The sequence below is a fragment of the Triturus cristatus genome, chromosome 7, assembly GCF_964204655.1.
Source record: "Triturus cristatus chromosome 7, aTriCri1.1, whole genome shotgun sequence".
NCBI lineage: Eukaryota > Metazoa > Chordata > Amphibia > Caudata > Salamandridae > Triturus > Triturus cristatus.
The window spans coordinates 1,749,389,271-1,749,415,187 of record NC_140590.1 but is presented as its reverse complement, the minus strand read 5'-3'; the positions used below and the strand labels follow the sequence as shown (position 1 = coordinate 1,749,415,187).

At 48.8% G+C, this 25,917-nt stretch overlaps 1 protein-coding gene across 1 annotated transcript in view; it reads right to left on the bottom strand.

Annotated features, from left to right (window-relative positions):
• Nucleotides 1–3,650: 3,650 nt before the first annotated feature.
• The window catches only part of LOC146812990 (killer cell lectin-like receptor subfamily B member 1B allele A), a 637,615-nt gene continuing 615,348 nt past the window's right edge, over nt 3,651–25,917 (bottom strand). Inside the window, exon 8 of the mRNA XM_085614661.1 lies at nt 3,651–4,184. Coding sequence (XP_085470787.1) covers nt 4,040–4,184 — 145 coding nt within the window. The 3' untranslated portion in view covers nt 3,651–4,039. The remainder of the gene's footprint in view (nt 4,185–25,917) is intronic.

The following is a 25,917-nucleotide window of genomic DNA, read 5'->3' as shown; positions in this document are numbered from 1 at the left end:
AGGCCGGGGGAACTATCTATACTTGCCCGGATCACACTGTATGGTGCAATGTCCCACTAAGGTGGGCGAAGTGTATAGGAGATATCCACCATGAGCAGTAACTGGGTGCACATTCCCAAGCGCACCTCCGGAAAGCAAATGGCACAATAGTACACAAATGTCCATATCAACAGCCTGGCAGCCCCTCCAGAGGATCTTTGCTGAGGTGAGTAGAATCCGAGGGGAACAACGCTACACTGCCATCCGTGTCAGAGTCTGTGGAGTTTCCTGGGGAGGGGCTAGTGCTGATCGCAGGTCGGGTGGAGTGAAAGGAGGAGGCCGAGCACAACGCATCGCGTTGGCCCTCCCGGATTTGCTGCGGCGGCGGTGCCCCGGAGGACGTACTCTGTGTCAACATAGTCTTTTTCCGTCGTCGTGGGGGCCTCTGCGATCTTGGCGCCGAAGAATCTAACCGCCTAGCCGGAAGTACCTCCGGGAAGTTTCTGTTCATCCAGTCCCATGCACTGTCCGGTGTGTCAAAGAGAGAGACCGCTGTTGGTGGACCACTTTCAGCTTGGCTGGAAAAAGCAGCGCAAAGGGGAGGCCCGCTGCGCGCACTCGCGCCTTCACCTCCATGAAGGAGAAGCGCTTCCGCTGTACTGCCTGTGTGTAGTCCGGGAAGATGAGGACGGTGGCGTTGTCTACACGCAGCCGACCCCTGTCCCGGGCCACATGCAGGAGGTGGTCGCGATCCCTATAATTAAGGATACGTGCTAGTAGAGGGCGGGGGTTGGCCCCCGGCGGAGGCCGTCCCGCCGGGACCCGATGCGCCCTCTCCACAGTGAAGTGGGGGGAGAGACCCGCAGGGGCCACCGCTGTTTTCAACAAGGTCTCAATGTGGATTGTGGGGTTCGTGCCCTCCATGCCCTCCGGGTAGCCCACTATCCGGAGGTTATTGCGGCGCGCGTGCCCTTCCGCATCGTCCGCACGTGCCTGCAGTGCGTCGATCTCCTGGCGCATTCGGGTGAGCTGTTCGGTGTGTGCCGCCACTTGTGGCACTGTCTGGTCTGTGCGACGCACCTTGTCAGCCAGCTTCCGGTGGTCGTCTTTTAGGAGATTCAGGTCAATGGATATCACTCCCAATTGGCCCTCCAGCGATGAGCGAGTGTCCCTAATCTCTTTGAGGATCATATCCAGTTTTTCTGGTGGGGTAGCTGGTCGATCTTTTAAAACACTATTTTGGTTTTTGCCCACGCTGTTTCTCTCAGTTTGCTCCTTACCTAGTTCACTCTTTTGTTGTTGATTTATTATGAACCAGGGGGATCAAGAGTGATTTTCCCTCACCCTCTTGTTGTTATTGTGGTAGCTGGTCGATCGCCACCTGAAGATCGGCCTGGGCAAACGTCAGAACTGATCGGGGGACGGGACATATTGCCCCCGCTGGGCTGGCATACAGGCGTCTTGACCCTGACCCTACCCATAACTGTGCTCGGGCAGAGCGTAGGGAACAATCCTGAGTGTCTCGAGCTCGTCCGTTCTGATGCCCATACCAGGGGTTTTGCCCTGCGGGAAGCTGCAGGGAGGGTAACAAAACAAACCCCCAAAGGCCTTTCACCGTTGCCTCCGGTTCCGCAGCCAGTCTCCCCCAGGCAGGCAAGGCGGCTCGCGGGCTCAGCCCGCTGGCATGCAGGGCGTCGCTATGAAACAGGTATGGAGCCAGTTGTAAGGCTAACCGTGTCTTCCCATGGCGGCAGGGATGTGAGGGTTATCTGCGGGGCCGCTCTCCCCTTCTCTTGGCTTCTGGCCCCTAGCCCGGTCCAACACTGCCACCAGTCAAAGAACGATCTGCTGCTCAGGGCCCCTCCGCGGTGTCCCCACTCCTCACCTTCCGCATCGACGCCTCAGCCTCTGCCAGGCTAGGCAGCATGTCCCGGTGGGCGGGCACGCAAAGGCCCTGGGGCTACCCCGGCAGGCGCCGTCACCACTGGTCAATCCCCTCCGGATGGCGCCTCTCGGGTTCGCGTCACTGCTTCAGGGGAGACTCCCGCAGCCTCTTCCAGCCGCAGAGACTCAGCGTCCCCCGCAGGGAGCTCTCTGCCGGTGCCTCAGCTCTCCGGACCCACAGGAGCACGACACTGGCACCCCCAGGCCTCCGGGACACCTCACCCACGCTCCGGCACCGAAATCCTGCAGACCATGCCCCCCACAGGGCTCAGGATGTCACTGCCAGTCTGCCCCAGGTCACACCACACGATACGTGTACAGCGGGTCCTCCACCCGTGGCAGGCCCGCCGGGCCGAGCACCACCTCCTTTTCCGACAGGGCCACAGCGTGTGCATAGGCAGACCGGACCCCCCTCTGTCATGTAAGGGGGCCTCGTGTCCAACTTTCGAAATCCGGCGGGTGGGCACCCCGCGACTCGGGCACCATCCACGTTGCGGCAGGCCTCAGTCCGGGGGATCGCGTGCCGGCCCAGTCCGCACGCCGGGTCACGCACGCCAGCTCCGCCCCTACCACATCACCGCTGCTGCAGCCCGTCGCCACCACGCCAGGCCCGGAACCGCGCGTCGCCGGCACCAGGGTCACAGCCGGTGGCGGCGAGCTATTTTTCCACGCACAGGAGCACCGGACATTACAGCTGCGTGATTCAGGAGCCGGGTGCCGCCATAGCCCCCAGAGAGGTAGGGAATGTCAGGATTTTGCCGCCCCCGGCCCGGAGCTCGTCTTTCAGACGTCCGCCATCTCCGGCTGCTAGCCACGCCCCCCTTTTCACCAGAGTTATCTTGACATTTTTATTGTTGCCTGAAAATTGCTGGAGGCCAGGAACGCGGCCGCAGGTGCTTTTCAAACCATAATATACTTGCAAACACGTTGCCCTAAACCAAAGTCAAGGCCGGTGCTGTTGCACCGGTCGCACCATCCCAGAGACTGTCCTGGTGCTGCTATGTCATTTCACAAGTGATTTGGTACACAGACCCAAATGACATGGGCCTCCTCGATTTGTGTGATGTCATTATTATGCTATTACCATTACTGTAACTTGAAATCCCCACCAACTTTTTAATTGGAGAATTTAGTCAAAATCATGACTGGTAAATATTGGACATCTGAGCAAACTAAGAAATGTTCCCAGTGCATAAAAAATATCTATAACTTTTCTAGTGTATCCACTTTAAAGATGTTTATTGCAACCAGGATTGTACCCACATGGGCACGTGGTAAAGGTTCAAACACTCGCATCGGACACAAGAACGCTATTTACACAAATATGGATAAACTTCAAGGATTCCAGAACCACCTCGATTTAGTGATAATTGGAAGAAAGTCCAGTTCTGCCTAGTTTGTTAAGACTACACAGACACTTTCACTGTGGCGGTGTAGGACATGCAGTAAGTCAGTGTTCTAGACAGATTTCAGAAAACTCAAGGTGGTGCAGGTAAGTATCTTTATTCATTGTCATCTTTTCAACATAACTGCCACGTCATCTTAAGGAGTTTGGGTGCCCTGTGCAAGACATATTATGGGGTGCTGTGCTTGGAAAAGCTTTGGGGCAGATTTACAAGCCCCTTGCGCCACTTTTACATAATTTTTCCTATGTTAAAAGTGACACAAAAGTGGCGCAAGGGGCTTGTAAATCTGCCCCTTTGAATGTTATTACAAGTTTCCTCCTAATTCAAGCCCACAATACTAAATTGAATGTTATCCTTTGTTGAAATATGTCCCTGCTGGGACCCCAAAAATCTTTACTATGACACTGGGTGTTGAGAGACAGTCAGCAGTACAGATAGGCTCACACGTTTAGATAACTTAATAGAATAGGCAGAGGTCAAATAGAGAGAAAGTTCACTTTCTCTGGGGGTCCATTGGAAGGTGGGGGCCCTAGGCAATCGTCTACCTTGCCCATTGCTTAAAACGTCTTTATTAACGGTCACTTATCACGTCCAGGTGTTTTTTCATTGCCCAGAAGGCTACAAACGGCAGCCTAGTATTTCATTATTGGAAATGGTTAAGTAGAAGGTAGTCTGCGATTCTGTTGCTGCTAAAGTCGGTCATTGCTGGTTCACACCGTTGAGCACGGGGCGCAGACCTCCTTCTGGCAGACCCACTGTAATCCATTGATGCAGCGCTCGGGTTCAATGGAGCCGCGTCTGAAGGTTCCGCACCAATCCGCGCCAGCAGAGCCTGTGACACCGGTGACCCGGAGCCTGCAGAGGGACATGAATGTGAAAACAACGTCTATCAGTGTCATGAGATACAAGTCACAGTTCACACGCGGACACAAATGTGAACAAAAATGCTTAGCAAATTAGGCCCATTCACAAAAATGAAGAGACCTTTTTATCATAACATATATCCATTGATTGAGCTTTATTTACTCTCAACGCGCTTCTGTCATGTCCAGTTGTAGAATTCAAACTTGTTTACATACAGCACATCACGCAATGCACTAACTAGATAATTCCGGAGTTAGTGTACGTTCTGAGCACAGAATCACAGAGCAGCAACCAGCGATTTGTGTTTCCAACCTGTGCTATCTGCTGCTCGTGCACTAACTCATATTAGCACTTGGTGTAGGACATTTAGAGCTGGCAGCCAATCAGAATGCTCCCTTGGCATATTATAACTACTGCTGTAATCCTGTTCATGAAATAAGCAGTAGCTGCTAGCTCTCAACGTTCTTTTGGTGTACTGCTCAGCCCTGTCCCTGAGGTTTGCAGCCATCTTGCAATGATATTGTAAATAGTGTATCTTTGCTTTTAAGTTTCAACATACCTGTCACGTTTAGAAGCAACATGTTGGCGATATTGGAGTGGTAAAAACAATGCTGCAATACGTACAATACCATTCCAAGTTACATTACATTGCAATTGGTGGCCATCTTGGATTGCTAATGTGTATAGTGTATCACTATTGTACTAACCCAAGGGTGCCAACATAATGCTTGTTAACAAGTTGTCTATCTTGGAACATTAAATGAATGATACAACAAGAAGAATGCAATTCCCAAATGATTGCACAGTTTGGAAAAACAGGTCTCACAGGATGAAACTCACTGCAGATTAAATGACTGGCAACTGAGAGGCCTGGTAGGACTGTCTGTGGAAGGACAGGAAGCTGTTCAAAAAAAGGAGGAGGAAAGAAATGAAAGGAGGCCTATAAAGAGAAGAAAAAAACAGAAAGCTAAAAGCTCAGTCAAATAAGTGGCCTACCGTTGTTATCGTGAGAAGTGCGGCAAAGCTGTGTGGTAGTAATATTGTGAATCATTGCAGATTCTGGAACTTTCTCTCACAGAAAATTGAGAAAAAGGCATGATTTTAGCCAAAGTTTGTGGTTTACAGGGCATTCTGGTTAAGATAACAGTGTGATTCATGCAAGTCACACCACCCAGGATTTTCCTAAACGTGTATTTTTCAGAAATGTCTGGGTTTAATAGGTTTCCATGGGCTACAGCGAGTCCAATTTCCTCAGCTACCCTCATCACCAAATCAGTCAATTTTGTTGGTGAAAACGTAATGTCTCCGTATTGCATTTTGTTGCCTTTCATCACTGTTTGGCTAACACTAGCCATACAAGTGAGCAAACGAGATACTGTTGTTTACCTGGAAAAGTGTAGGACCACTGGGTGGTAGGAATTATGTACATCACACATATTCCTGAAACTTTACTGCACAGGAACTGCAAAAAATGTGTGATTTTAGCTGAAGTATGACAATGCTGGTCATTCTGGCTAAGAAAACATAGTGGGATTTAGACAAGTCACACTACCCTGGGCATTCCTGGGTGTCTAGTGCTCAGAAATGCTTAGGTTTAGTATGTTTCCCTATATGTGAGCCAAGCCTGAGCCCAAATATTGCAACTAGCCACACTGCCAAAGTAGGCACATTTTGTTGACGAAAGTTCAGTGTATTCTCTTCCCATTTTGGAGCCTTTCTTGTCGTGGACACTAGGTCCAGCAACACAAGTTCTCTTCATTTTTGGCTTCCCCATGTAAGCTATTGTGCAAAAAAGAGCACACTTTGCAAAACACTCTCTGAATCATATTATAATATGAGTAAACACAAATTTAGAGTTGTACAAATAATCACAAATTCTTTACCTTGGTATCTAGGGCACATTTTAAAATTGAATAGGTTTCCTTCATAACCATTTTTATTAGATTTTGGCATATAAATTGCTGCATGGTAAGTACACAATGAAAAATCATTATAAACAAAGAGGGTGCGAGGAGAGTGTGAAAAAGGGCTCTGTGGTTAGCCATATTTATTATTAAATTTCTGTCTCCTGAAAATTGTTTGTGCTCTTTTAGGAACAAAGTATGAGGAAATCTGTTGCGTACATTGTAATTCATAAGAAGCAAAATGTTTAGCGACAGGAGCATGTTCCCTTGGTTTAGCCTGTGCTTGGGAATGCCTATTTGGGCTTAATATATGTTAAGTTATTGCCAGCGGGTGAGTTGCCCAGCATTTATTTCTCTAGTTCACCATCTACACAGTTCTGGTGTGATAGTAAGCATGAGTGTTGTGTCATTGGCCTGCCTCACAATGCACTTGTTCCATCTCACAAAAACGGCTCTAGTTCAGCAAGGTTCATGCATCTGTGTCTGAGCTATCAGCAGGATGGTTGGAATTTGCAGTTTGATGCAAATTTCTCTCTTAGGTTATCACCTCAGTCTGTTAACAACCAGTGCTGCTGTGATAGTTTGACATTGCCACCAGCACTAGATTTACTGGAGCCACAGATCATCACGGAAGTTGCCTTTACCTGCTCTCTCTTTGCTTCGGTCAGAGCACAGCAGGTATAGAAAAGAAGAGAGAGCAGTCTGGACGTGCTGACATTATTTGTAATGTGATTTAGAGTGGCTGACGTGAGTGTGCACCTCCACTGATTTGGTAGCCATTGTACGAAAGTCATCCCTTTTGCCCTGAACACACCAATTTCTTTGAATGATGCTGGTGGTTACTGACTCAACGTGTCCTTGGCTCTCCTAACAAGGCCCAGGGCCAATGCTCTGTCCTCTAAAAGGTATATGGTAATTGGTATAATTCTAATTGACAAAAGACGACTTACCTGTAAGTCCCTAGTATATGGTAGGACATGTAATTTTAAAGACCCAGTGGATTTAATACACTTACGTATGCACTGCTGTGGTGTCTGGTGTATTTTTAAAACCAGGCCTGCCAACCAGGTTGGTTTTAAGATAGAACTGTGTGCAAATTCGACTTTTGAATTGAAAGTACTTCCAAAGTCTAAAACTACCTTTTTATTACATATTAGTCACCCTTAAGGTATGCCCTAGGTGCCTCAAGGGCAGGGTGCATTGTTATAAAAAGCAGACAATATAAAATGTTTTATATGCCCTGGTAAGGGAAAACAGCCACAGTATTTTTCACTATTGTAGTGTTCGTAGCTAACATGGGAAGGCTTTATTAAACTTTAAAAAGTCTAACTTTTGATTGGAGCTAGCTAGGCATCTCATTCAAAGTATCAAAATAATGGTCACCATAAATCCAGCAACTTTCCAAGGCTGGATTTGTTATAACTGTTAAAGGAAAGTAGTCTTAGAACTTAGGGGCACATGCATCAAGCATTTTACCGGTCGCAAACGGTTCGAATCGCAGAATTGGCCCGTTTGCGAATGAAAAGACTTTTCCAATGCATGTACCTTTTTGCATTAGCAAAATAAGAAATCGCAATTTTTTGCGATTACCCAAAGTGTGAATGCATTTAGGGAATCGCAATTTGTGATTCCCTACTTGAAATACATGTAGCATTTCCTAAATGCGAGTGTGCATTTAGGAAACGCTTAATTACCATCAACTTCAAGTTGATGGCAATTTGTGCATGCATTGGAAAATGCTGCAAAAAAGCATTTTTTCAATGCGCTATGTCGTCCACACATGTGCTACACATGTACTTACTTACCGTTTTTGGGGGTTGCCTCAAGGGAGCCTTACACCCCCAGGCACCCCTGGATTTGCATTCGCAAATTGCGATTACCAATTTGGCTAATTGCAAATGCTTTCCCATTCATTCCTAAGGGCCTGTAGGCCCATAGGAATGAATGGGAATGCATTCCCTAACAGTGATTCGCAATTTGCGAATCACTATTAGGGAATTGTAAGGATTCACAAGATTAATTGCCAATCCTTCATGCATAGGCATTTGCAATTACCAAATAGAAAATCCTTAAAATTCGCTATTTGGTAATCGCAAATGATTACCTTGATACATGTGCACCTTAATATCCTGAAGGTACTGAAAGCAGCCCTGCAGCAGGCTCTTCTTATTGGTCAGCCTTTTACAGTCTGAGCCAAGATGCTACTTGAGTAGGTGTGAAGAGACCTCCTGCTGGGACAATACAGCCATTTGGTGGGAGGAGATTTTCTTCTTGGAGAAGCCAGGAAGAGGAAGGGGGCTGAGGAGATAAACTGGACTTCGAAGGCAGGAGAACAGTTGTCCTAGGAACCAGGCCTGCCCCCAATTCTTTGATCTGTGGTAAACTCCGTAACTCAGCACATCAAAACGCAAGTGCAAACAGCTGGAAATAAGATGGCGTACCATCAAGAACCACACCGACAGAGCCACCTTCAAATCAGCCCTCAACGACTACCATTGACAGATCAAAGCGGCAAAAAGGAGGCCCTGTCCCATCGAACCAACACCAGCGCCACCGAAACCAGGAAACTCTTCACCATCGTCAGAGTTTACCTGCCCTTCAGCCACTGAAAACTCGATCCCCCCTCACAAGAACTCTAACGCCCTCACCAACCATTTCCACAACAGGATAGCGATCATCTGTAAGAACTTTGATCTCTAACCCTCCAACCTCCGTAGTCTCCGATCGACCACCACAGCTAATCATCCGCTCAATGCATGGAAGCGGCTTAGCGCACCGAACACAACCACCCTTATTAATTCCTTCCACTTGGGAGCACAAACCAACTCCTGCCCCCACCGACTTTTCAACCTCGGAAAAGACGAGATCAGCCGCCAATTCACCAACATCATGAATGCCTCGCTAACCATTGCCACCTTTACGGATGCCTGGAAACACGCTAAGATCAGACCCCTCCTCAAGAAACCCTCAGCAGACCCCAACGAACTCCAGTACTACAGTCTCATCTCACTACTCCCGCTCCCTGCAAAGTACTGGAGAAGGCCATCAACCTACAACTCACCAAACATATGTAAAGAAACAACTTGCTAGACCCCTCCCAATCAGGATTCAGAACCAATCACAGCACAGAGACAGCTCTGATCACCGCAACAGATGGCATCCACACTCTACTCGACAGAGTAGAATCAGCTGCTCTGATCCTGCTTGACCTCTCCTCCACCTTCGACATGGTGTCCCACCACACACTCATCGATCGCCTACACCAGATTTGTATAACAGATGACATGCTCAGATGGATGGCATCCTTTCTTACAGGACGCAGCCAGAAAGACCGCCTCCCTCCCTTCACATCGCAAGCCAAGCCCAGCATCTGCGGTGATCCCCAAGGCTCATCCCTCAGCCCAAATCTCTCCAACGTCTGCATGACTCCACTTGCAGATATCATCAGAACACAGGACATCAACATAATCGCCTACACCAATGACCCATAGCTCGTCCTATTGCTCTTTGCCGACCCCGCCGTAATGAAGACCAACTTCCACAACTGCATGTATGTAAGACAACTGCCTAAAACCTAACACGGACAAGACTGAAATTTTCATCCTTGGCAAACACACCACCCTCTGGGATGACTCCTAGTGGCCGTTGGAATTTAGACCTGCCCCCCACGCCAAAAGGCCACACCCACAACCTCTACATCATCCTAGACAGCTAACAGTCCATGGGTCAGGTCAACACCATCTACTTGGCCTGCTTCCACACATTCTGCATGCTCTGCAAGGATTTCAAGTGGCTCTCCATCAGTACCAGGAAGACAATAACACATGCCCTCCTTACCAGCCAACTGGACTACGATAATGCACTCTATACAGGCACCATCACCAAACTCATGCAAAGACTCCAGATGATCCAGAATGCAGCCGCCAGACTGTTCCTCAACCAGCCCAAGAGAACCCACATCCCCTAGCACCTGAAAGACCTCCACTGGCTCCCGGTCCAGAAGAAATGCCATTTCAAGCTCCTGACCCACGCGTAAAAGCCGTCCACCACCAACGACCCACCTACTTGAACCAGTGGCTATACTTGCACCAGTTCCCGAGGAACATTCGCACCACACACCTAACCCTCGTGCAGATTCCTTGCTGTTAGAAATTAGGTTTCTGGTTAGCTAGGGTATGCACCTAAGCCAAGCAGACCCACCACTCAAGTCAGGGCAAGAGAGTTACACACTGAAGATGAACCCCTGCTCACCCCCTTGGTAGCTCGGCAGACCAGTCAGGCCTATCCCAAAAGCAATGTGTAAAGCCTATGAGCAACACACTCGCACGGCAGCGAGACACTAAGCACACTACAAAAGAAACTCCACACAAGGGTATTTAAAAAAGCCTTTGTACTATCCATAAAAACACATTAGAACACAATCACATATATTTAGGCTTTCCTGTTTTTAGTTTCTATTTTTGGTATATTCCGGTGGGGTTTTTTCAGTGTTTTCCAGTGATTTCAAGACCTTAAAAAACAGTGCTTACCCATTTTTATGCCATTAAAAACAACAGAAACAGTGTTTTTCCGGTGTTTATGTAACATTTCGTTTTTATTATTATTGCTTGCTCTCTGCACTGATAGTGCATGCCATTTAGAAAGTGTACATACAGTGTATATGAGATCCAAACACATTTTTACAAATCAAACTTTTTGTAGTACACCATACAATGCTTCTTCAGTGAGTCTTTGGTTATGCGCACCAGCTCTTTTCTTCGCATTTAAACTTTTATCTGTGAAAAGGCCCTCTCAAAATTGATGGATGCACAGTTGTTTCACATGAAAGAGCCTGTGATCCAAACCATAGTACCAGGGCCGCAGCAGGCTGTGGCTGGATCATGGCTGAGCTCAGACCAGGGCACATGGGAAGGGGAGGGGTTCATCCACAGCAGAGACAAGGGGAGGCCCTCAGTGAGCACTAGAAGGCTGCCCTTCTCTAGCGACAGCTGTTGTGCATGTTTTACCAAATGCGCTTGGTCCCGAATTCTTAAATCACCTCTCGATTGCAGTAACATTAATACTGATGGGGGCCCTATCCCCCAAAGTTAACACCCAGCTGTAGATTAGGGCCTTAGTAGGGTCTGCCTACAGCAGGCACCTCTACCAACCCTGTGATCATACACAACAGAGTAGCTACTTACTCGTCCAACCAGAAAGTACCTTGGGCCTCTACAAGAGGTAGGAGAGTGCTATGGCAGCAAGATTACAGTGACATGCAGAATTTGTAAGCGCAATATCAGCATATGCCACTTAATGTTCAGTGGAAATTGGCATTTTCCGCTCACTTTGTGACTGCATCAAACTTGTAGAGCTGCTGCTAGATCGGTGAGATCACAGCATAGTGCTACCTGACTCTGAATACCAGTCCCAGGCAGCTTAGGGAGTGCAGCAAACAAAAACACTGAGGAGCACTGTATGCCTGATGGTGCTGACAGAGTAGCTGCACCACAGAAGGCCTGGTTAGATCACTAGTCTGTCTGCTTTTCAGACACATTCCAGCTGGAGACTGCTTCATCAATGTATGGCCTGAGGGCAAGCCTAGTGTCAAAGTACAGTGTAGAGTGGCATTATATTATCTTTCCAAGAGTGGGTTGGTATGATCAAAATCTAGTTCCACCTGGCTGAAAATCCTTGTTCCTCAAAGCTGAGACAGGAGTGCAGTCAGCATAAAAACACCCTCTCTATGCACAGGCCCACAAGTGAAGCACCAGCTATCTAGTTCAAACATCTATTATTCTGGGTCTTCTGTTGCCGGCCAGAGAGGCCGTTTGTTCCAGGAATGGGCCCAGATGGAGGCTGGCCAAGGAAGAGGGTTGACAATGATCCAACCATAGTTGCCAGGAGCTTGAATGAGCTGAAAATGGAAAATAAATTCAGCGTTGTTCAGGTCAGGGGGCCCCAAAAAGATGCAGAGGCTGTGCAACAGATATAGATGCAAGGAACAGCATTAACAGATATATGCACTGTGCCAACAGATAAAAAGTGTAGCATCATATGAAAGGTGCATCACTAACAAATACAAAGGCTTTTTATGGTGCCTCGTTTGTTGATGCCAGATGATGGATTAGTTTGACATTGGTAGCAGCCACCACATCAAGGTCAAGTACTGCCAGCTTCGAGACACTTCTACCCCTCTGTGGTCTTGGTGGTGAATGCTGGAGGGTGGACAGCCTGACTCAGACATTATATTACTACGGCCTTGTGAAAACCACTTGATGGAGATTCTGAAATGCCTTGTTGGCCAGAAAGTGGCAAGTGCTCTTTCAAAAAATTAGCCATCTTTGCCCATTACCAGCCCACCCACAGAGCCTTCCTTCTCCCCTCTCCTATTTCTGCAGCTTGCTGGAGATATTTGCCTTCGGTAATTATCAAGTGCAGTTAAAGGAAAAGTAAATGTGTGGGTGCGGGCGCTGTGGCATTTCTTCCTAAGTGATGCTGAGCAGCGAGGCTGTTAATTTTAAAATTGTTAAAAGGCAAACACCCAACTCTCTGTTAAAGGTAGAGGGAAGGTTTGTGCTCGCCGCCTCCCAGAACCACCCAAAGGGATAGAATAGGAAATAGAATCTTTAAACCAAACCGCAGGGCACATGTCCTAAAAAAGGAAGTGGGGGGGACTAACCTCGTTAGGCAGTATCCAAGTGAAATCCTGACGCTTGCCATCACAGTGCATGATGTCACGACATGTGAAATTGCATGTGACATAACAGGAAGTGACCTCACTGGATGTGACATAACAGAAAGTGACATCAGATATTAAGACCTCATACATGTTTATCTGGTATATAACTAGTACATTTCAGCACTTTATGAGATTTAACAAATGAGATTTGGCATCAAGGTTGTGCAAAAAACAGTGCCACAACCCCAACGCAAAATCTGGCCTCAACTGATATATTTATTTTTTTAAACACTATCACAAAGAAATTGGCAACAAGGAGAAACATGGCAGTAGATCTCTTCTGCTTAATTGGTTACAATGTCTGCATTTTAAAATATTTTATGGGTTAAGGCATCTGCTCTAAAGGTGCCCAGTACATCTCAGGGAATAGTAATAATGGTGAGATAACTCTGGAGGTGAACGCATTTGTTGGAGAGATCTTTGTTTTGTGAAGTCCCAGATTTGAATTGAAGTAGTATAAGGTTAATGTGTCTCCTTCAAAGCACATCACGTAACATGCAGATGACAGATTTTTATTTTAGGTAGATAGTAAAGTGGGTTACTGCTTTTAACACAGAGATCGTTTTGTTACCTGCACTTTGTAAATTGAAATCCTTTTAATATAGCACAGTGAGTTATGAAGGATACGTGGGACAAGTGACTCCAACACCTTGTAACCCTGTCTCATGTAACTCATCTTGTACATTGATTTAAACATGTACATGATTTATTGTCAATGTATAATGTGTATGTTACGTAAAGAGCTCTGACACCCTGCATTGGGTTGCCTAGGGCTCTAAAAGAAATAAAATAGTGCTATTGAAATTGTTATTTGTGTAAATACTGGGACAGACCAACACATCTGACATTCTAACACTGCATGCATCTATTATATACAATGACTGAACAAATGCAAAAGCTGCCTCTCTTGTGAAGAGAGAACAAGCTGTGTGCCTTTGATTCCCTCCATGGCATTTCAATTTTTTAAGTGTGAGGTTCTTGGCCGCCGCCAGTCTGGATTTTCAGACAAAAGGAGGCCTGATGGTCCCTTAACTTGCACATAAGGTTGCCTTCCTCTAATCTCGCTCTGTTGGTGTAACATGAGTCCTGATTTCAGTAAATAGCCCAAGAGATTAACTGAACCTAAACCATTGTACTGCGTAAGGTCTCTTTCCTAACACCAACACAGAGCCATCCGCAGCGATTCCAAATTAACAACAATAATTTGAGACCTAACCTATGAGATTAAATGTTGCACAAACAAAATAAATGAGTAGTGAATATGATTGTTGCATCAACAAAAAATAGAGTTGTTTTAATTTGTAACAATGCCATCAGCCGGGGTTCAATCAAGAACCTTTGATTCCTCAATTGTTAACATTGAGGACTTTGCTCCCAGCAGAGAATGGACCCCTGGTAGCAATGTCTTTGTCCTTCCCCCTGGCACAGGACTCTGAGCCCAGTCCAAACCAGTTCTGGGGGCACTTAAAAATATCTTTACAAGTGCAAAACAACATCCATTGTTAACCCTCCAGATCAGGAATGACCACTGAAGCACATATCAGGGAATCCCCAATGCAATCCAATGAGAGGGCAGCCTCACAACAGTGAGCAATCAAATAGGCTATTTGTCACTACCAGGACATGCCACACAGTTAAGGCACATGTCCTACCTCCTAACTACACCGCACCCTGCCCATAGGGCTAGCTAGGGCCTACCTTAGGGGTGACTGACATGTAGTAAAAGGGGAGTCACAGACGTGGCAACCACTTTATGTGCCACGTCACAGGGGCAGTAAACTGCGCGCGCAAGCCCTGCAGTGGTACAGGCCTGAGACAGGTTTGAAAGGCTACTTTGGTGGGTGGCGCTAGCAGCACTGGAAGTCCACCAGTAGCATTTAATTTACTGGCCCTGGGTATATAGAATACCACTGTACAAGGGACTGACAGGTAAATTAAATATGCCAAACAGGTGCAGACCAATCTTAACAAGTTTACCATGGAGAGCACATGCACTTTAGCACCGAACAGCAGTATTAAATTGCCCAGAGTCACAAATCCACCAACAACAGGTCTGAAGAAATACAGGAGGAAGACAAAAAGTTTGGGGATGACCCTCCAAAAAGGACCAAGTCCAACAGTTGCATACACCACTGCCATACCAGAGGACACTCCATCTCCCATCTTGCCACCAAAGCCTGGAACACCCTCCCCCTCTGTGAGAAGTTGGCCTGGTATATGATGTTCACTAGTTAAAGTGACCACCTTGTACCATGCCAAGCAACCCTTATGGTGTGGTTGTAAGTCAACCTTTTCGGACTAGCTGCCCTAGTGGTAGCGTGGGCTAAGCAGTCTTTGAGGCTAAACTCGTGAAACGTGTTAAGCAAGCTGTTTTACCAAATGCAACCCCCTTTTATACCAATGAAAGGACACCACACAGATATATATTGAAAATATATATGTATTTATTTCTCAAAGTATCCCCTAGACTCTTTATGAGCACAGGAGCACAAATCGTCAAACAAGATTACAGTAGAATACACAGAAGTTGCACTTTATATGGATAGGCCCTGGTGGCCGCTCAAACCATATACTAAAATAGTGGTATAAGTACCACGAACAGAAAAGGGAAAAGGCCTAGGGCCTCTAGAATCGCTGGGCCTACAAGGAGCTAACTTCAGTTAGTGACCAGGAGGTCCACGGGTTGTGTGTGCAGAGCAAATAGTCACACGCGAGCTCCCATAGGTTTTCAATGGGTGCGTAAAAAGTACAAAGTTACTGCAAAAAGGATCTTCCGGATGGACTATGAACTCAAGATTGGAAACACAGACACTAGAGATGATACTCTACACTTGGGCACCGGAGTGCCAGCTTTACCTCACCCACAGGAAGCGGGTGCGTAGGTGTCGAAGTGCGTCGGGTTTCTTCTATCTGTTCAATGGAGCCTGAAGACAAAGATGCTGCAGGCGGTCGGTCCGGAAGAGATGCGGTGGATCCAAGAGTGGATCGGAGTTGTAGAAGACCTGTAAGCAGAGGGGACAGTGTTCACAGTCACTAGCCAGTGACCAGCGTGGCACCAGGTGGGTACCAGGCGATGTCGGGTGCAAACAGGAAGAAAGGTGCAGCTTGTCTCTGCAGCCACGTGGTCCCTGGAGGTCGACGACGTCCAGGAGTCGGTTCACGAGCTGTCCCACGCAGGCTCTCGGTGTCGGCGACTTGATCGAAGCAAACAAGCCTTGGCAAAAGCAATTGTTGTGGAAAAAGAAATAAGCTGATGGTTCTGACCAGCAAGGTCAGAGGGACTGCTCCTTTGGAGGGGAGCAAGGGCCAGTCTGGAGCAACCAGACCAGCGGTGCAGTTCTTGAAGTTCGTTGCCAAGATGGCCACTAGCCAGCGGCCAGCAACCGGTTAGGCGCGTCGAGTGGCAAAATGCAGAAGGGCCCCACGCAGATCGTGGAGATGCTGGAGGGCTCACCTTTGGTGCAGATGCTGCTCGGATGTTGGGCTTCTCAGATCCCAAAGCACAACTTGGAGGGAGCCTCGGTTGTTGCGCTTGCAGCTGATGGCTGGCTCCACGTGTCTCGGTGCCTCCACGGGTCTCCTCTTTTCAGGGACTGTGGATCGGGCGGTGAGAGGTCTGGAGGTCCAGGTCTTGTCAGTCTCTGGGCTCGGGCTCCGGCGGGAGGCGGCGGCAAAGCAGACGTTGATTCGCTGGATGGTGCTTGCGTTAGCAAGGTGGTCACTCCCTGACCACAGGGGAGATTGGCTTCAGTCCTCTGTGCGGCAGAGCGTTGAAGTTCCCGTCTTCTTCTTAGTTTCAAGTTGATTCCAGGATGTCTGAAGTCTTAGGACACAGCTCCTACCTTTAAGCGGATTCTAGGGGCCGGACTACCTGCTAGGTCCCTCCCTAAGGGTGGGACCAGGAAGGGGGGTGGTTACACCCCCAATCCTTTGTCCAGCTCGCCCTAGGCCCGGGACTGGTGTGCCCCAGGACCGGTTTGAACTGGCATATGCACCGAGGCTCCTTGTGAGCCTCAGGCATGTCTGGTTTCTTTCCAGCCCTACCTGACCAATACACAAAATCCTGTCTGGGGTGGTGCACGCACCTCCCCTGGCAGGAAACCCTTTGTCCACTCCTCCCAATCTGGAAGGACTCCCAGCAGCAGGAGGGCAGACTTGTGTCTGTGGTGGCAGCATCCATTTTGTGGAGCTGAGGCTATGTCTGATTTTACCCGGTTTTCAGGTACTGTACATGTCGTGCCCCTCTAGAAGGGTGGAATGCTAACCCCGTCGCCAGAATTGGCGAGGGGTTAGTATTCCAATTCGTATGACACCTTACTCAACATGTTTTGATAAAGTCAAACCAAAGATAGCATCTAACCGCGAGGTTCATAATGCACTTAAGAGTATATGGTATGACGATATCTGGAAACAGTAGAAGGAAGTGGTTCCGACCACTGCAGACAGGCTCAGCTCATGCCAGAGCACCATCTCACATGGAACCAAGCACTCTGCCTTCAGGATTGTTAAGGCCTGCCATAGGAGTGACTTATAGGTTAACATGTGTCCCATTTAAGGTTAGGTATAGGTATACTACACCTACGTAAGAGGTGGTTACACCAACTTACCCCAGCTGCGTGATCAGCCAGTTGTGTCAAATTTGTTAGGCCAGGCCAGGGGTGGCATAATACATGCTTCAGCCCCTGGTAGGCCTTAGCTACACCAATGCCCTGGGTACCTAGTGTACACTGGTACAGGGGCACACAGGGTGATCTAATTCCAATGGGTTATGCACCTAGGGTGCATGGAGTCCATTTTAGAGTGAGAACAGACAGGCTGAGACCCTGAATGGCAGGATCTCAGGCCTACTAAGTCGAAAAATCAGCTAGACACTAGGCAAAAAATTGGGGGTAACCATAGTCAGATATCCACCTTCCTACACAACCCCCCCCCCCAAACGAAGGGAGATAAGGCTGACCTTGACCAGGTAAGCCTATATTGCCCAAGTGGCCATATAAGGAGGAACCAGCACTGGCATGGTTACCCCCTGTCTCATGGTCCACTAAGCAATCCGATACCCTAAGGGTATCAGAGGGTCTCCACCATAGGGAATCTCTACCTTTGGTGTGTCTTGGCAAAGTAAAAGGCTGGTGTTGAGATGGAGTACTGAAGTGAGTGTCCTCAAAGTGAGGCCTCAGCTTCCTCCAATCATCCTCCACCATGGACGCCTTTCTTTCCTTAACTGAGTTGCACTGTGCTCTCAGGGTCAGCCTCTGGCTACCTAAAGCTGGTGGCTGGGTCCCTTTTGTGGGCTTACTGGAGGGACAGGTCAGGTTTGGGGCCCTAAGGTCCCATGTTTGCCTGTGCCCAACAGAATCCCTCTGGGGGAGGTCCCTAACTACCTGAAAAGGAGATCCCTCAGGAATGTCTTTACCCATCACCTGGCTAGGGCTACTAGCCAGGCAATCCTCATTCTTTTGATGGGGGGGTTCTTGGGGACAGGGGCCCTCTTGGGGTCCACTGGCCTCCATGACCTCTGCAGCCCTGGGCTGACTGAGGCAGGGTAGAGAGAGGCAGGCTACCTGCACCAGACTGGGTCCCACCTTGGAAGGGGCCACTGACATCAGAGGCTCTGCCAGGCCAGGCCTGGCTACCTCTGGGGCAGTTCCTTCACAAGGGGTGAGGTCAGATCCCTGAGGAGGCTGACCTTTTCCTAATGTCTGGGGAGAGGGAGACTTTTCTTCCTCCCCACTACTCTCTGTTTGTGTGGAGTGATCCATAGTTTCAGGCTTCACTACACCTATGTCAGTCTGAGTATAGGCTGAGACCATTACAGCCTTGCCAACCTTTTCAGGGGGGCACTCAGTTTGTGTTTGAGCTGTGACTGTCACAGCTCTGCCAGTCTCTACAGGGAAGTCTGTCTGTGCCTGGGCTGTGGCTACCACTGCCCTTCCAACCTTTCCAGGGAGGAAATCTATTTGGACAGGGGTTGTGAACGGCACAACCCCACTACCCTTTTGTGAAAGGCCTACCATTTTAGAATGGGTGTCTTGTTCAACTCCAGCCCAGGCTGAGAGTTCTAAGTCATTCCCCAGTAAGCAGTCTACAGGCAAGGTTGGGGACACTGCCACCCTTTTAGGGCCAGTGACACCTCCCCAGCTGAGACATACCTCTGCCATGGGATGACTGTTCTGTTTGCCATCAATGTTAGTTACCTGGTAGGAGAAACCAGGCAAAAGCTGCTCAGAGGGAACTAGCCAATGGGCCACCATAGTGATGCTAGCTCCAGTGTCTCTGTAGGCCTCAGCTCTTGTACCATTGATGTAGGGCTCCTGTCTGTACCTACCCAAAGTGTTGGGACAGGCAGTGAAGTTGGCAAACCCCAGGCCACCATCACAGACAAGAGTAGTTGCTGTAGGGGAATTGGCTAAGCCAGGGTCCCCCTGTGTTCCCCAAGTAAACCCACCCAGATTTCCGGGGGCACTCCCACCACCTGGGGGATTACTGCTGACAGTAATAGGTGGTGTGACAGGAGTAATTGGAGGAACAGTTTTGTTTTTAGCCTTTGGGCAACTGCTGTCAGTTTTCCAATGCCCAGGAATTTTACATTCATGGCAGTAAGGCTTTTTAGCTGTGGTAGAGGAGGGAGCTTGGGACCCACCACCCTGTGTGGAGTTTTGGGGCCCTGAGGAAGATTTTTCTTTTGCTTTATCCCCACCCTTCTCTTGAGGCTTGGTGGTATCTTTCTTTTGGTCACCACCCTGGTTTTTAGGCCTGATCCTGGTCCTGACCCATTTATCTGCCCTCTTTCCCAATTCTTGGGGAGAGGTCAAATCTGAGTCTACCAGGTGTTGATGGAGAAGCTGGTTTTGACAATTACTTAAAATCTGCTCTCTCATCATCAAATTGTACAATCCTGTATAATCAGACACCTTACTTCCCAGCAACCAACCCTCCAAAGCCTTAGTTGCACATTCCACATATTCAGACCAGTCCTGAGTCTGTGCCTTCTGGGTATCTCTGAACATTAACCTGTACTGTTCAGTGGTTAAGCCTAACCCATCAACTAGGACACTCTTCAGGGCTCTGTAGTTTCTGACATCCTCCTCCCTAACAGTGAGGAGTCTATCTCTGCCTCTTCCTTCAAAGGAGAGCCATAAGATTGCTGCCCACTGGTCTTCAGGAACCTGCTGCACTTTGCAGGCTCTCTCAAGAGCAGTCATCCATTTGTGGATGTCATCCCCACTTTTGTAGGGGGGCACAACCTTGGACAGGTTACTATTGTCAAAGACCCTATCTTTGTCCTTAGGGACAATGCTGCCACCAGTGGGCATAGACCCACTCTCTCTAGGTTGCCTAGCCTTACTCAGTTTCTCTTCCATCAGAGCTACTTCTAGCTCCTGTCTCCTGATTCTCAGCTGAGCTTCCTTCATTCTGGCCTCATGCTCCCTCCTCTAAGGGGTGGTCATCCTTCTCCTGGAGTGACCTTGAGAGCCTCTAGAGACATGAGAAGCATTAGATTCACCTGAGTGATTCCTTTGCCTCCCAAGCCCTGTGTTAAGTCCACTGGGGAGATCCAATGGGAGGATCCCATTGTCAGTCCCCAATAGCCTTAGGTTAGCTGGGCCACGTATAACACTTGGCACTGGGCTAATTCTCCCTTCATCCTCACTACCTTCTGTATCAGTACCCTTCTCACTTTCATCCTCTGTAGTATGAATCTCATCTAAGGGGTGACTATTGGAAAGGGGTACCTCAGTAGCATCTTCAGAAGGGGGGCCTCCTGTTCCTGTCCCTAAGGGGCCTAACTGGGAGGCTTTCCTGAGAGCTTTCTGATCTTCGTCAGTCTGTAAAAGCTCTCTGAGTTCAGCAGAAGTAGGATTCTTGGGCTGTTTAAGGCCCCTGATATTTGCCAACTGCCTGAGCTCATTTTGATTAAGGGTAGCAAAGATGGATGGTGCCCTCTGGGGGTCACTCTCAACAGAGATGGGTACAGTGGACCCCTCTGCCCCAGCCATTGCTCTTAAGTGTGGGTGGATGTGTTGCAATCTACCTACACTTGGGTTTACCTACTAAACCTATCTAGTAGTTGTAGTCAGGGTGTGCTACTCCCTTTGCTCTACAACAACTAAGTTCAGTAGAACTTAAGTATATCTATCTTGTTTTATATGTACCTACAGGTACCTATGTGATCTTTCAATTGGTAACCAAGAGATTACAATGGTAAAACACAGCAAGCTCAAATCCAACCGCTGCTCACCAATGTGAGAAGTTGGCCTGGTATGTGATGTTCACTAGTTAAAGTGACCACCTTGTACCATGCCAAGCAACCCTTATGGTGTGGTTGTAAGTCAACCTTTTCGGACTAGCTGCCCTAGTGGTAGCGTGGGCTAAGCAGTCTTTGAGGCTAAACTCGTGAAACGTGTTAAGCAAGCTGTTTTACCAAATGCAACCCCCTTTTATACCAATGAAAGGACACCACACAGATGTATATTGAAAATATATATGTATTTATTTCTCAAAGTATCCCCTAGACTCTTTATGAGCACAGGAGCACAAATCGTCAAACAAGATTACAGTAGAATACACAGAAGTTGCACTTTATATGGATAGGCCCTGGTGGCCGCTCAAACCATATACTAAAATAGTGGTATAAGTACCACGAACAGAAAAGGGAAAAGGCCTAGGGCCTCTAGAATCGCTGGGCCTACAAGGAGCTAACTTCAGTTAGTGACCAGGAGGTCCACGGGTTGCGTGTGCAGAGCAAATAGTCACACGCGGGCTCCCATAGGTTTTTAATGGGTGCGTAAAAAGTACAAAGTTACTGCAAAAAGGATCTTCCGGATGGACTATGAACTCAAGATTGGAAACACAGACACTAGAGATGATACTCTACACTTGGGCACCGGAGTGCCAGCTTTACCTCACCCACAGGAAGCGGGTGCGTAGGTGTCGAAGTGCGTCGGGTTTCTTCTATCTGTTCAATGGAGCCTGAAGACAAAGATGCTGCAGGCGGTCGGTCCGGAAGAGATGCGGTGGATCCAAGAGTGGATCGGAGTTGTAAAAGACCTGTAAGCAGAGGGGACAGTGTTCACAGTCACTAGCCAGTGACCAGCGTGGCACCAGGTGGGTACCAGGCGATGTCGGGTGCAAACAGGAAGAAAGGTGCAGCTTGTCTCTGCAGCCACGTGGTCCCTGGAGGTCGACGACGTCCAGGAGTTGGTTCACGAGCTGTCCCACGCAGTCTCTCGCTGTCGGCGGTGTCGGCGACTTGATCGAAGCAAACAAGCCCTGGCAAAAGCAATTGTTGTGGAAAACGAAATAAGCTGATGGTTCTGACCAGCAAGGTCAGAGGGACTGCTCCTTTGGAGGGGAGCAAGGGCCAGTCTGGAGCAACCAGACCAGTGGTGCAGTTCTTGAAGTTCGTCGCCAAGATGGCCACTAGCCAGCGGCCAGCAACCGGTTAGGCGCGTCGAGTGGCAAAATGCAGAAGGGCCCCACGCAGATCGTGGAGATGCTGGAGGGCTCACCTTTGGTGCAGATGCTGCTCGGATGTTGGGCTTCTCAGATCCCAAAGCACAACTTGGAGGGAGCCTCGGTTGTTGCGCTTGCAGCTTGTCGTGGTCTTTTCAAGATGGCTGGCTCCACGTGTCTCGGTGCCTCCACGGGTCTCTTCTTTTCAGGGACTGTGGATCGGGCGGTGAGAGGTCTGGAGGTCAAGGTCTTGTCAGTCTCTGGGCTCGGGCTCCGGCGGGAGGCGGCGGCAAAGCAGACGTTGATTCGCTGGATGGTGCTTGCGTTAGCAAGGTGGTCACTCCCTGACCACAGGGGAGATTGGCTTCAGTCCTCTGTGCGGCAGAGCGTCGAAGTTCCCATCTTCTTCTTAGTTTCAAGTTGATTCCAGGATGTCTGAAGTCTTAGGACACAGCTCCTACCTTTAAGCGGATTCTAGGGGCCGGACTACCTGCTAGGTCCCTCCCTAAGGGTGGGACCAGGAAGGGGGGTGGTTACACCCCCAATCCTTTGTCCAGCTCGCCCCAGGCCCGGGACTGGTGTGCCCCAGGACCGGTTTGAACTGGCATATGCACCGAGGCTCCTTGTGAGCCTCAGGCATGTCTGGTTTCTTTCAAGCCCTACCTGACCAATACACAAAATCCTGTCTGGGGTGGTGCACGCACCTCCCCTGGCAGGAAACCCTTTGTCCACTCCTCCCAAGCTGGAAGGACTCCCAGCAGCAGGAGGGCAGACTTGTGTCTGTGGTGGCAGCATCCATTTTGTGGAGCTGAGGCTATGTCTGATTTTACCCGGGTTTCAGGTACTGTACATGTCGTGCCCCTCTAGAAGGGTGGAATGCTAACCCCGTCGCCAGAATTGGCGAGGGGTTAGTATTCCAATTCGTATGACACCTTACTCGACATGTTTTGATAAAGTCAAACCAAAGATAGCATCTAACCACGAGGTTCATAATGCACTTAAGAGTATATGGTATGACGATATCTGGAAACAGTAGAAGGAAGTGGTTCCGACCACTGCAGACAGGCTCAGCTCATGCCAGAGCACCATCTCACATGGAACCAAGCACTCTGCCTTCAGGATTGTTAAGGCCTGCCATAGGAGTGACTTATAGGTTAACATGTGTCCCATTTAAGGTTAGGTATAGGTATACTACACCTAAGTAAGAGGTGGTTACACCAACTTACCCCAGCTGCGTGATCACCCAGTTGTGTCAAATTTGTTAGGCCAGGCCAGGGGTGGCATAATACATGCTTCAGCCCCTGGTAGGCCTTAGATACACCAATGCCCTGGGTACCTAGTGTACACTGGTACAGGGGCTCACAGGGTGATCTAATTCCAATGGGTTATGCACCTAGGGTGCATGGAGTCCATTTTAGAGTGAGAACAGACAGGCTGAGATCCTGAATGGCAGGATCTCAGGCCTACTAAGTCGAAAAACCAGCTAGACACTAGGCAAAAAATTGGGGGTAACCATAGTCAGATATCCACCTTCCTACACCCTCCAACTCCGCACCTCGATCTCGGTGACCAACTTCAGGAAGGGGTGTAAGACCTGGCTCTTTGAATGAGACCCACAGCAAGTGCCTTCCTCTAATCTCACTCTGTTGGTGTAACATGAGTCCTGATTTCAGTAAATAGCCCAAGCGATTAACTGAACCTAAACCATTGTGCTGCGTAAGGTCTCTTTCCTAACACCAACACAGAGCCATCCGCAGCGATTCCAAATTAACAACAATAATTTGAGACCTAGCCTATGAGATTAAATGTTGCACAAACAAAATAAATGAGTAGTGAATACGATTGTTGCATCAACAAAAACTAGAGTTGTTTTAATTTGTAACAATGCCATCAGTCGGGGTTCAATCAAGAACCTTTGATTCTCAATTGTTAACATTGAGGACTTTGCTCCCAGCAGAGAATGGACCCCTGGGAGGGCCAAGTGCGCCTCTCATAAAAGAAACAGGGGCAGGGGAGGTGGAAAGTCAACTGCACAGCTAGAAGCACTCTAACCTACCAGATAGCAGAGCTGAATTAGGATCAAGGAGCCTGGTGTAGTGATCTGTGTGCAGCCGGCAGGCCCGATTTGATTTAGGTGAAAGAATAGATTTTAATTTTCCTAATGTCATCAATCAGCCCAGGAGGGAAGCGGATGGCGGGCAGCAAAGCAATGGACGCAGGAAAGAGAGCAAAACGAGCACACAAAGCCACGGATTGTAGGATGAGGGAGGAAGGGAGCAGACACCACCATGAACAGCGGGAGGAGGTTGAAATGGTTCATTGGAATTACAGATGCCTAGCTTGGATGTTGGTTTGTCCTGCTTTGGCTACCTCAAGTGGGAAAATGTGCAAGTGGTCAAGTGGTGCAACAAATGTGAAAAAATCAGAGATACTTAGTTTTAAACCGGGTCAGCTGATTAGCAGTCGGTAGGGTAATGTCAGGCACAATCGGGTTTAACCGATTTGTGGACAGCCTACATATATTACACTGTGCCACAAGGCACTTGTCATGACTTCACAGGGATAACATAAATCACTTGGCCAATAGGGCCATTGTCATAATCATCACATTTATGGCGACCAGTAACTACTGGTAGGAACTGTACTTTGCATAATGTTTATGCATACACATTATTAGCGGGGCACCATAGTACACACTAGTAGCATGCACACATTAGGAACTGTGAATCCCCCTGCATGTGCCAACAATTCCTTGGAGCCATATAGCCCCCAACAGTGAGAGGCAGCTGCCCACAGACCCATGGCGCAGCCACCGAAATAATGCTAGGGGGGCCCTTCTTGGGCTCGCCCCACAATGGACACAGGAGCAAGAAAAAGCCCCCAATAGTGTGCACAATCTGCAGCTGCTACGATTCACACAGTGCAACTGCTGGCAAGCCAAATACGTAGGAGACCTCTCCCGGTCTCATGCACCCAATGCGCAATGCCCTGCGAGGGTGGGGAGACCACACTTGGTCCCCCACGAAGGCAACTCCCACAACGGCAGCTGACCGCGAGGACTGGACTCACCCTCACTCCGGGCAAGTCAGAATCCCAAGGGCTGTCTGAGACCTCGATGGGGCCTAGCAGCCCATCCTCTCTGCTCCACTTGTGCGGATACAGTCTTGCCGGGCCAGAACCTTCCGCTCTGGCCCACAAAGGAAGAGGCGGTCGGCAGAACATGGAGCGAAGCCTCCGTCGGCTTCTCTTCTCCACTGGACTGCTCGCGGCCGTAAGCCCTGCCCCAACCAGACTCAGTCATGCCTGGCTTCGGTATGCTGCTCTCTCCTTCGAGTGAGCCCTGACCGCAACTAGGCTCAGCCGCTGACTGACTTCTGGTTGCAGCTGCTCCTCTGTAACGGCGCGACTTCACTCCTCTGTGCCCGCCGCACTCAGTATCTACTGCTTTGTAGGCTCAGTGTTTCTGAGCATGGAAGAATGAAGTGCTCCACCGGCACTGATTAGGGAACAGAGCGAGCCCTCTTCAGAGCTTCCCCAAAGTAAAAGGGAGGTACCCTAATTAAATTAAGCGGTCACGTAGCACTAAGTTGTTCAAGAACAGCAGGGCAGGATTCCACGCCCTGAGAGATCACTGGAGCAGAGGACA